The sequence below is a fragment of the Ursus arctos genome, unplaced genomic scaffold (genome assembly GCF_023065955.2).
Source record: "Ursus arctos isolate Adak ecotype North America unplaced genomic scaffold, UrsArc2.0 scaffold_13, whole genome shotgun sequence".
In the NCBI taxonomy this organism is placed as follows: domain Eukaryota; kingdom Metazoa; phylum Chordata; class Mammalia; order Carnivora; family Ursidae; genus Ursus; species Ursus arctos.
The window spans coordinates 56,674,714-56,687,122 of NW_026622797.1; the positions used below are offsets into that span (position 1 = coordinate 56,674,714).

Sequence of the window (12,409 nt, forward strand, 5' to 3'; positions counted from 1 at the left end):
TGTGGACGCTTGTTGCTAAGAGCAACGTGCTTAAGTACCATCTAAAGGCATGAAGAAAGCAAAAAAAAAAAAAAAAAAAGCTACAGTAAGAATTTAGATATAACCTGTAGTCTCTCTCTTGTCATTACCAGCCTTCTGGACTCCAGGTGTTCACGTGTTGAATGAGGGGAGGGAATGGTAGGATTCCCTTTTTTAAATATGTGAAAAGCATTCCTACCCTGGTTTCACATAGCCTGCGAAAGATGAGAGATTTTATCATTACAGAAAAAGCACATGGGAAAAAGGAAAGAGAGACGATGCTGCTGACATGATAGGAGATGCAGGCAATCACTTCAATTTAAATTTGACTGACTTAATGTATCTGTTTTGCTCCCAAAGACACATGCTCAGGATTATATGGTTTCTTGCACTCTTTGGTCTAAATCCACTTGAACTGTCAAAGAAGGCGCCCACAGTGGGAGTGTTTACCTGGTTGGCTTGCTTTCTCCTCTCTCCCTCTTATCTACTTAAGGGAACTTTCCCTGACTAGTTCTGCTCCTACTAAAACTCCATTGGCCATCCACAGCAGCTGAGCGTTGCTAACGCTTCATTTCCTCCAAGCAAACCCTCTGACCAGCGTTTTCACGGAATCCCACGTTCAAATTTTCCTTGGAGCTCTAAAGGAACCCTGATTCCTTAGGAAAGTAATAGATTCCTCTACTATATAACTGCCACTCTACTCTTTTATCATGCCACAATGAAATAAAGATGCATACTTAGACGCCCATACACAGCTACTCTCCGCCCCAATCACCACTGTTAATCATTCATTAGATCAGGACGCGGTAAGAAAGCTGTGAGAGGAGGACTCACAAGTTAAAAACAAAATAAAATCCTTTTCTTATGACGCTATTTCATTTCAGCTAAGCAGCAGCCTCCTCTTGCTAAGTAGAGCCTTCTCTCTTACAAAAATATTTTGAAAAGCGCCGTGTTCCCGTAAGGGCACCAGGGGCTGGAAAAGCGGTGAAATTAATCTAAAAGGCTCTCCGAGGACAAAAGAAATGAAAAGGGTTAGCGCTTTTCACTTGCGGACCTGTCCGGGTCCCAGACAGAAGCGGACAGACGCCAACTTGTCAAAGAGTTACCAGATACTGACTCTTGAGCCCCGCAAGCTGAGAGGCGTGGAGCCCCGGCGCGCGCTTCCAGCCCGCCAAGCCCGGAAGGCTCCCGCGGAGACCGGCGGGCGCAACCGCCGGCTGTGCCCCCCGCGTCATCACCATCTCTGGCTACTGCGTGGAGGTAATGCAGCGACCACCACCACACACTGGCACTCACTTCACCCTCCCGGGGCCAATTTTTCCTCTTTTTTTTTTTAATAAAAGAAAGAGAAAAGAAAATGAAGTGACACGCGGGGGTTCTTTAAAACCCCGGGAGGCTCCGGAGCAGCGAACAGGTCAGAACGCATTGAGCCCACCCGCCTGTCAGAGTGAGCCCGCCTGTTTACATCCGGCTGCCTCGGAGGCGGATACCAGGCAATAGAGAGAGATGGGGAATCTTACCAAATCTTAATACATGTGTGGTTCCTTGGGAATATCCAATCCACAGTAAGCAGAGCAGGAGTTTAATGGTGCGCCTGAAGACTGGATTACTTAGAATCGGGGAAATAATCTTCATGGTGTTTCTGTGTCCACACGCGCGGCACCCACTTCCCCGATCTAGCGTTAGGCTCCCGGTTCGGGTAGGAATGAGGATGCGTCGAGTGGTGGCCGCAGACACGATCACGGCATGGTCACAGAGAGAGGAAGGAGTCTCCGCTTCCCAAACCCATTAGCAATCGCTGCATGTTCCTCACTCACTGCGCCAAGGAGCAACCTTCCACTGCAAGGGATGGTGGGACATCCATGTTAGTCGGGGAGCATCCGGGAGAAATCCAGCACGCACACCCACAATGTCCGGCCGCGCGAGCCTGGGGAAGCAAAGGAGGAGGAAATCAATAGGAAATCCAGCCTTGGAAACCTCGGAGGCGTCCGTACCGAGCCACAGTCCCAGCACAAAAGGCGCTTTGCTCGCAAAGGTTTTGCCAGGCCCTATTCTACTGCACTGCTGCACAGCTTCTGACGTGAAGCCAAGATTAAGTGAGAAAAATTGAGATAGCTGCTTGCCTGTTAAGGCTCCCTGCCAGCGAGCTTCCCAATATCTCTTATGCAACCGATCTCATCGCCCGCCTTGAGTTTCAAGAAAGAAGTAGGATTTATTTACGTGGAGAAAAGTGCTTTTATTTTCCATAAGAGTCTTTGCTAAGAGAGTGACTGGTGTATGCAAGCGGATTTCTTACAATCAACTGATGAATTTTAATAAATGACAAGCTATGCCAAAGTCACTTTGCCTAGGAGTTGTAAAAAAGGAAGTGGTCTAAGGCAGAGGAATTTACTGCAAATATAATCTGTGGTTAGGTTGAAAGAAGGTCTTGTTTATATTCTTAAAATTTTGTCCAGGAGTGAATATAGATTGGAGTGCAATTGCAGAAGTTAAGATAGTCTTTAAAAACTTGGGTGGACATTCCTTGATTTAACTACCCAGGAATTAAAAAAAATAGATTTCTTCAAGTGGTCTTTTAGGAGGAAAGTGTTGAGTTAAAATGAAGGAATCATATTTTCCCAGCCATTTTTTAGCTCATCTAAAATAATTGTGCCTATATAAAAAGACAATGATGTTTAAGTTGGTATAACCAACTCCAAAGGCTTCAATAATTTATGCCCAAATTTCTTATCATTTTGGTTTTTTGAGTATGTTTTTCTTCCAGAGGCAGAATGTGGGATCATAGCTTGGGCAACATTGAATGTCACAGTTTTGTCTAAAAATGCCTTATTATTGTCTAGTGTCCTGGTCAGAATATTTAGAGTCTTCAAGCAGTGGCTGACTGTCTTGGCTTTCACCAGGTGCAATTTATTCAAGGAAAAGAAAAGTACATCAGTATATATTCTTTTAACATGAAAATACATTTTGCTGTTGAAATAAGTAATATGCTGTCATCCAGGCATAGAGATTAAAATACCCAGTCCTAATATTTTACATTCATTAGTGAAACTGAGATGGTTAGTAATAAGTATATTACTACATTTTAATATTTTAAGTGATCAAGTAGTACAAAAGGCAAACTGCTGGACCTGTTTCTTAAAATTAATCTGTTTTTCATAACCAACTAACAAGGCATTGGTTAAACCTTATGAAAAAATTGTAAGATTCTACCTTATTTGAAGAATATCTAATTTTTTAAATAAGGAGGGGTATGAATGCTATTTATTCCAGATAGCAAGAAAATGATGTAATGCTTTCATTCCATCATAGTGATTTTTTTCATTCTATTTTTTTCTTAAGGTATTATAAAATGCTGATTTGAGAATAAAGCTACATTTTGCAAAAGCATTAAGTGGGCATTGACTTTTTTAAAAAAGATAGAGGCATAACTGCAGTGTCAAAAATAAGTATCATGAATGACTAGTTCTGCAGTGTAGCAGGCAATTCAATCAAATAATTTGACTATTTGAGCACTTTAAAAGGAACACCTTGTGGTAAAACCAAGGGTATCTAGCGACTCCTTCAGTCCATGTTTAAAATATCTCCTGTAAGACATGTATAGTTCAATACGTTCTGTATTTGTTGTCTCATTTATTCTAGTCTATTTGTTCTTTCTCCTTTTGATCCTAGCAGATATAATAATGACAGCCAGAGCAACAATAAATATTCTTAGTTTTTTCACCTGTCAATATGATTGATATATACTACCTGAAAATAGCATGTTCTATTGTGACTAATCAAAATACTGCAGTTTTGCAGTATAGTTAGCATTTAATAAAACCTGAGAAAACAAAATGTACCATAACTCCTTGTTCACATATTCTGTTAACATAATGGCATTTGACATTACAGTTGCAACTTCTCTACTTAAAACTAGGTTCTAAACTATTTGGCTTTTGTGGGATTATTTATTGGATATCTAGCTGGAAAAGTGAAAGATCAAGTTTCCAGATTCATAAAGTTCTTACCCAGTATATTAAACAGTAAAAAGTCCATCATAAATTTTTCTTACTATTAATTGGTCCCCAAAGAACCAGTTTTGCACATATGCTAAATTAGGTTCATTTACATCCATCAACTAATCTGAAAGTCTTCAGCATCACAAACAGCAACTCCACCTGTCTAATTGAACTTCTGCAAGATAGGAGACGACCTTTCTTCAGGACCGCGGACAGCGCTCCAGGCATTGATTTATTCTGGAGTACATTGAAAGTAGTACATTGAATGGGTAATGTGCCATTTGAAGTGACAATGTGAATATTTCTACTACACAGAGTCTGGGACTTTGAATTATTGCATTGTTCACATTGTCAAGAGGACTATTTTGTCAACTGTGTTGTGTGTATATTTCAGCGTGACTTACTGGGATTGCTTAGCATACCCAGAATGTGCTAATAGTCATCCCTTTCCAAGGCATACTACTACAAAAGCCATCTACATTAACTGTGAGTTCCCTCATGAGCACTAAACTACTGTTTCTCTGTATTTAAAACAATGCCTGAAAGACCACCAAGAATTCAGAATGCTGAATAACATGCTGTCAATGTTCAATGGCTAAAGACATTTCTAAAATGTACGATTAGTTATTGCTTGAATTCTCTACCTTCGGCTTTTCATCTGCTACAAAGGTAATCAGATTAATTCTCTTCTTTTTCATTAAACTTTGCTCACTCCCAGGACAAAAACAGCAACAACCCTAAACCCCCCCCAAACCTAAAACAAAAACAACGAAAATCCTAAGATTACCTCCCCAATAATAGAATGGAATGACTTGATGGTAGAGAAGATACCTCAGAGTAGGGAAATTTTGAAGTTATTGCAAGTTTCTCCCCAATACTGATACCATACACCATAGTTCTAAGGCTATATGAAGGCTATATGAAGGATTGATAAAGTCATTATATAGTATTCACTGATCCGATTGAACTCTTTTTAAAATTGTGTCAGTTTTGTAATTTGCCTCTTTCTCCAGGGAAAAAAATACTATTTGGTGTCAGACAATCATATATTTAGTAACAGTGAGATTTACACACCTTAATACATAGTTTCATTTGCTTTTTGTCTATTTTAACCATATGGAAACCTTGATTTCTAGGAGCCAAAGCTCTGTAGGTTCCAAGGTCAGACACAAACTGCAAATGCACACATATATGCACACACAGGGAGAAGCTGTATCTAAAGTAAGCTTACACACTAACGCAAACACACACACACAGAAAGCTGACATGAAAAGATATCAAGCCTATGATAAATTAGCAAAGAACAAAACGCATATCGTGTTCATGCAAAGCTTGTTCCAACAACAACAACAAAATGCCATTAGCTTCATCTTTCATTGTGTTTTTATATTTACTGACACTAGTGACCTCTTATTCTTGGGCACTATTACTTGAGAAGCAATTTTAGTTTTCTATTCTCCCAGTGAAAATGAATCTTATTCTAGTTAGCTGCCACCTGCTGGGGCATGTACAAATGTGTAATAATCCTTACAGCATAACGTTTAAAAAGACAATGCCTATACCTTTTGCAAGAAACTGCAAATACATATCCCAGGACAACCTGAATTTCAAAGGTGTTTCAAAGGTTCTTCCGTGCCATATCTATATTTAAATTTTTTCACATGGAATTTTTCCTAAGGATTCCACTTCACTTGTCACCGAAGTCCCGCTGTTATGTGACATTTGAGAAACCTCATCTTACAGTAACACCTGACCTATTCTTCCATGTGTGTGGCCTGTTGTATGGAAGCTAAGCTAAAATAAACAGGCTGTTCATCCATGGCATTAGAGATGCCAGAGAATAAAGTCAGAGGTGGTATCAGTTAAAAACACACTGTTGCATACTTGCACTCCACTCTTTCTAACTACGAATGCTATCCTGTGCAATCCCTTGTGATTCCGAACACATATTAGCTGTTCCACCAACATTCTGCTGCAGTGATGATTAATGACATTTAGAGTTTTAATTAATTTTTAGATGTCCAAAATAAGTGTGTCTTAATTAAGAAATTGAATTGGAATAGCTTTACATGTCCTGGAATCCTTTTTTTTTTTTTTTCTTTTTAAAAATTTTAGTCTGTGCAATCCCCAGTGGGTTTTAATAGAAGAAAACAAACAGGTAAGACTTCCAAGCATCTCTTATTTCTCAATAACCTTCCTTCTGTGTGTTTCATTTTGTTTGTTTGTTTGTTTGTTTCATAAGTTTGTAAGGCCATTGAAAGCCGTGTTGATGGTTACAGGACTGGTTCCCATAAAAAGTTAGGCAAATCAAAATTGAAATATTATTACCTATCGTCCAGTAACTAAACTACAAGCTAATTAAGACTCAAATGAATCAATCATCTCTTTTGAAATAAAAATAATCATTAATCCATAAGATAATTTCTGGTGACAGAATACTTACAGTATGAAGATGAAGAAATGCTAGAAGGTGATCTGTGTGTTACCAAAAGGATAGTAGTAGTAAGTTTTCTAACGTCCCCTACTCCCTAAACTGGAAATTATTATCTAAGGAGTCTCAGCTAGGTCGTGGTGTTTAGTAAAGAACTCCTTGAAGGTAAAAATGTCAGGGGATGAGAGTCATTAAAAGTTTTTACCGTTTATGATCCACCCTGGTGGGTGACTCCCCCTACCCTAATGGGGCGCCCTCCGAGAGTTTTTTCAGAAGCTCTCAACACTGGCACTGGTTAAAATGAATGTCTGTACTTCACAGAACTAAAGAGCAGGGTTAATGGAAAAATGGGCGGATGGAAGGAAGGCTGAGGAGTTCTTCAAACCCGCAGGCAGATACACAGATTCTTGCCATCTGTCCCTGTTCGCCTCGCGTGAGTCCCAGTAGCTGAGGCCACTTCCTGACACGTCCACTTATTAAATTATTTTCTGTGGAGAACGCGAGCGCCCGCAGCCAAGCGAGCCAGTTGTATCCTTGACGGGAATTGGCTGAGGCGAGCGGGACAAAGCCACTCACAGCGAATCGGTCCAGCGGGTGCCCCGAGCGCACCGGGCTCCGCGGCGCTGCTGTTCGCCTTCTTCCGCTCCGGGCGTTAAAAGCCCCTCGCCCACCCCTGGTCCCTCCTGTGGGAACATACACCTCGGGAGGCAGCCCCGAGCAGAGCCCGCCGGGGGGAGTCCTTACCTCTCGCTGCGGGTGAGGCAGGCAGGGAGGGGGAGGGGTGGTCCTCGGGGAGGAGCTGCCGGAGGAGGTCGGGCGGGAAGTCTGCGGCTCCCGGACAGAGGAGCGCAGCCGCGGGCGCCGAGCGCGAGTGACGGCGGCGGCGGAGACGGAGACCGTGGAGCAGCGGCGGCGGCGGCGGCGGCGGCAGCGGAGACAGACACGCCTCCTGGCGGGGGTTCCTCGCCTCTTGCTTTAAAGGCGCCGCGCTCCTTTCCCCGCGGCCCCTGCACACTCCCGGCGGCTGCGGCCACTAGGACGCAGCGCTCGCCCCTGGACCACAGGAGCGGAAGTGCGAGAATTCTGGGCACCTCCAGGCTTGGACGTTAAAAATCCCCTGGCCGGGACTTCATCTCCTGTGCACACCCCCCGCCTCCTCTGGGGTGGAGGGACCGGGACTGAGATGTTCGGTCAGGGAGTGATGCAAACCCCCAAGGAATTCGCGGGGCCCTGCGTGGTGACAACACATATAAGGAGCCCTAGCACGTTTGGTTCTGGGTGGTGGGGTTTATACCTCTTCGAAACCATAGCAACGAAACTTGTCCACTGTCAGGATTTGGGTAGCAGCTAGTAGCCTCCAAAGTGGCCCTTTTAGCCCAACTACAGTCATTTCCCTTTGAGGTTTGCGGTAAAAATTTTGACCTGCGACTTACCCCCACCTACACCCCCTGTGTACACTCTAATGCGCTCCCCCCGCGCTGCCCGTACCCCCTTAGAAGCCTAGAATCCGCGCACCTCACCTCTCCTCGCCTCGGTTGCTGGAAGCTCTCTCCCGAGGGTCGGGGGAGGGGGTGTTGCCGAGAAGTCTCTGTGCCTATCTGGTGCCTAATGACAAACGGCTCCCCCGCCCAGGTCCTTGAACTATCAACCCAAGCAAATTGCAGAAAGAAGTTGGGTTTGAGATCTCGCGGGCGCCAAACCTGAGGTCGCAAATTCAAAGACTGGAAAAAAAGGAGCCTGGGGCGCAGTCCGGGCCAGGCGGCCGACCGTCTAAATTCCCTAGAGGATTTTTTATTGGGCCGGAGGTGGGGAGGAGCACCTAAAACAGGGAGTCTTCCCGTGGCTCGGCTTCAGGGAGGAGCCTCTAGCGGCGAGCACTACAGGCTTCCCCTGCTTCTCGGCAGAAACGATTAGCTTCTGCAAACAATCTCTGATTCCTGCTCCTCTGGGTCGGATAAGTCAACATCTATTCAATACCATTGCTATTTTATCCTCGGCCCTACAATATTAACTAGAGCAGAGACTTAGCAAGTTGCCCTGGGAGGAAGTTGGCGAGCAGAGATTCTCGAGAAGGTTTAAGTGAGGCTGAGCGGGAACAGGCCACCCCTGAGCCTGGAGACAATTTGCAAACGGGCTGTAAGAGGAAGGGGCCAGGTGAGATCCCGAGGCTCTGCGGAGTCCTCAGCAGCCCTGATCCCCGGAGGCACTCAAATCTAATTTTGAAGGCCCGGAAGTCGATAGGCTCTGCGCCTCCAGGCACTGATTGTCTTTCGCTGGAGACAAGAGTTTGTCCTTTAGTTGTTTCTTTCTTTGCAACCCCCTAGCAATTAAGCCGGAGCCTGGCTCAGCATTGCCACCCTCCATGCCCTGGGGCTAGCGCCTGATTCAGCCTAGTCCTCCAACACACCGAAACAGTCCTGCCAAACCCTACCTGGATCTCAAGCAAAATCACCAGTCTCTAGCTTCTTGGACACCACCGCGGAATCTCTGTGCCTCCTACATGCCTACTGAGCCCGCCCAGGTTGGGGAGACTCAGGACTCATAGAGGTTAAGGACAGATTAGTTAGCTGCAATGGAGAATCTTTTAGTCATTTAAAGATCCAGGGGGTGGCAGGGAGGCTCCCGTAATTAAGTCAACAGCAGCCTTGTTGTACGGAGTAAATAAATAGTCAATGACTCCATTGTGCTTCGTGGAGCGGGCAGCACAGACGCGTGACTGGCTCTGGGCGCCTGGGCTCCAGCTGCTGTGACCTGCAGCCTAATGGGCCCTCGAGGCACAGCCCAGTTTGGGCCAGGCCCGGAAAAAATACCCTATTCAGTCCCATTCCCCCGCAGGAGGAATGGAGACAACTTGTCTACTGGCCAAAGACACTCTCCTTGTCATCATACAATCCGGCTTCCCCACTTCCAGGGAGGGAGGAGCAAAACGCTGCACACAGAGTAGATGCCAGAGCAAATCCCTGGGTGAGGGCATCCTGCTCTGTTCTGTTGTGGCTGTGAGAGAATAGAACAGGGAGCGTGTCTCATTTGACTTTAAGTGTTAAGCATAGGGTTTGGCATGCAGTGGGTGCTGAACGAACGAATGAGGGGATTACTGGATCAACCTTCCACATCCCACACAGTTGTCCCCTACCTCCTTTTATCTGGGAAAGGAGAGGCTTCAAACAACTTCCTCTAAGTGCTATGTGTATTCTTAGAACCTAGTCATAAATTTCTTTTCCAGAGCAACCAGGACACATTTATAAAGAAAGAAATAGCAGGCACTAGCAAGGGCTTGGAGGGCAGGGGGAGAGAGCTAAGAGAATGAAACAAATCAAAATTATGCATGTTGTGACAAATTCATTTCCTCAATAACAAAATGTTATCTGAATTCTAATGAGAAAAGTAGAATAACAAGGGAGCATTAGACTACACACACCCATTTAACCCTTCAAAATAAAATTCTACAACACTATAAGGAGATATTTTCCATAATTTATTTCAGCACTTATGAGGTTATACATGAAACAATCAGATTCCAAGTCTCTTTAGGGGCAACAGTGAAGATTTTTCTTCTCCATTCCTACTCATCCATCTGTAAGAATTAATCTTCTGTCTCTGAGGAGGTCACTGAGTCCCTCAGCTAGAGTCTTATGCAGGAACCACCTCTCTATCTTCCCTCTCTTACCTCTCAAAGTACTCTTAGAACTTCAGCAGGTCTACAGTTCTGCCTCCTGAGGGCCCAGCAAGGACCAGTCTGAATTCCCGAGCTGACTACAGGTTTTGTTTGTTTGTCTGTTTTGGTGTGTTTTGTTTGTACTGAATTACAATCAAAAGGTATTACTTTGGATCATTTAGTCCCAAGCCTTCATGTACAAGTCACACAAAACAAAGCGAGAAAAGAGGAGTGACTTGCTCAGGCTGTGGCAGAAGGAAGACCGCTAGCTGTGCAGAGCGGCATCAGGCTGTCTCCTGTTATCCTCTTTCAAAACTTAGAATCATATGAAGTTAAGACTAAAAGAGACTTCAAGGACTTCTACTCCATTTCAGGGTCACAGAACTTTCTCTCATCTGGAAAAAAAAAATGTACACGTTTACATGGCCTTGAAATTTTTCATACAGCAATAGAAGATACACATATCCCCTGAAACTCATTGTGCGGGAATCCAGTCCCTAGATCCTAGGCTAAAAACTTCCAATCTAGTCCGGCAACATCATTTTACAGCTGATGAAATCTAAGCAGCAACAAAAAGAACCTTAGAGTCGGAGTGCATTAAGGATGATTCCTGGATGCTAGCTGTCCTGATTCCCACCTGTCCCCATTCCCTCAAGTCTTCTTAGCTGTAATTGGACATAAATTACACTGAGGTATTAATAACTCATAATGACTTAATGGATTTTTCTCTCAGAATAATTAATATTTGACCTTGAAGACTGGGATCTATTATTCATTTCTGAAACCTCTCAATATATTTACTGAGTACTTACTATCTGTCAGGCAGTGCTCCAGTGCTAGCAAAATGGCAGTAAACAAATTAAACAAAATCCCTGCCCTCACTGAGGGCAGTTAAGTGGCAGGAAGATAGACAATAAATAAATAGACAAGCAAATATACAAGATGTCAGACAGCAAGGTGTGTTGTAGAGAAAAATAAGGCAAAATGAGCAGAAAAGGGCATGATGGGAACATGGGCATGGGGGAAGGTATTGTTTTACATAGGGTGGTCAGGGAAGGTCTCCCTAGGTAGTTGACATTGGAGTAGAACTCTGAAGGAAGTAAGGGAGAGATCTGCGTACATAGTTGGGAGAAGAGGAAACAGCAAGTGTCAAGGTCCTGTGATTAGAACAAGTGTAAAGCCCCTAAGGAAGATCAGTGAAGCCAATTCCCAGAGATGAGACAGGAGATTGATAGAAAATCCAGTCAGAGAGGAGCGGAGGGTTGGATCCTAGAGGATTTTGGATTTTTCTCTAAAAACAATACCGAAGCCTTGTGGGGGGGGGGGGGGGGCGTTACCAGAGGAGAAGTACGGTCTGACATAAATGTAAAAGGATACCTCTGACTGTGCTATTAAGATTGCCTAGACTTAATAAAGGGCGGCGTGTAAGCAAGACAACCATTTAGGAGGCTACTGTAATAATCCAGAGAAGAGTCGACTGTGGACAGTACCAGGAGAGTAGCATGAGGATGGTAAAAAAAAAAAAAAAAAAAAAAAAGGTCAGATTACAGATTATTTTTAAGTAAAGCTGAGTGAACTAAGATTTTTCCCAAAAGCCTAATAAACAAAGTAATCCCCCAAACGAGTGTCTGCTCAGCTATGCTAAATGCTGCTGATAGGTGAGATGAATGAGCACTAAGAATTGGCCACTTGATTTAATGATGTGGAAGCCACCAGTGAGCTTGATGGAGCAGTGGTAGAGATTAAAGCATGCCTGAAATAAGTTCAGGAAAGAATAGGAAGAGAGGAATTGAAGACAGAGAATAAAACCATTTTTCCTTCAAGGAATTTTGCTCTAGAGAGGAGAAACAGGGCAGTATCTAAAGAACAAGGTGGAGTCAAGGCATTTTATTTTTAAACAGAATATAATACAGAATATTAGTATTCTGATGGGAGTAAATCAACTGATGTTGGAGAAGAGATGGATGGATGTCCTTAACTAGTCAAGAGAGGATGGGATTGAGGAGACAAGCAGAGGGGTTAGCCTTGGATAGAAGGGTCCATTAATTCAAGGGACAGGAGGAATTGGTAACAGGTAAAGTGGTTTGTAAGTGTGGTGTCGAGGGCCTACTTTTCCTACGTGAGTTCTAAAGCCCCGTGGTGGGCTGCCTTGCTCCATAGATACCTTCCTTACTATTCTCTGGCTCCTACCATCCTAACTCTTATAAAGGTGCCTGCTTGCTTGGTTCTACCCAGTCGTTAACATACTGAATTTTTCAGGAGGGGAAGAGAAAGGAAGGAGAAAACAGGAAGTGGAAGAGGTGGTGA

At 43.9% G+C, this 12,409-nt stretch overlaps 1 protein-coding gene across 2 annotated transcripts in view; it reads right to left on the bottom strand.

Annotated features, from left to right (window-relative positions):
* GRIK2 (glutamate ionotropic receptor kainate type subunit 2) overlaps positions 1–7,345 on the bottom strand; it is a 641,722-nt gene extending 634,377 nt beyond the window's left edge. For both annotated transcript variants that reach the window (XM_057311163.1, XM_057311164.1), the window contains exons 1-2: positions 7,192–7,345; positions 1,539–1,945 (exon numbers count right to left, since the gene is read on the bottom strand). In XM_057311163.1, coding sequence (XP_057167146.1) covers positions 1,539–1,653 — 115 coding nt within the window. In that variant the 5' untranslated portion in view covers positions 1,654–1,945; positions 7,192–7,345. The remainder of the gene's footprint in view (positions 1–1,538; positions 1,946–7,191) is intronic.
* Positions 7,346–12,409: the final 5,064 nt, after the last annotated feature.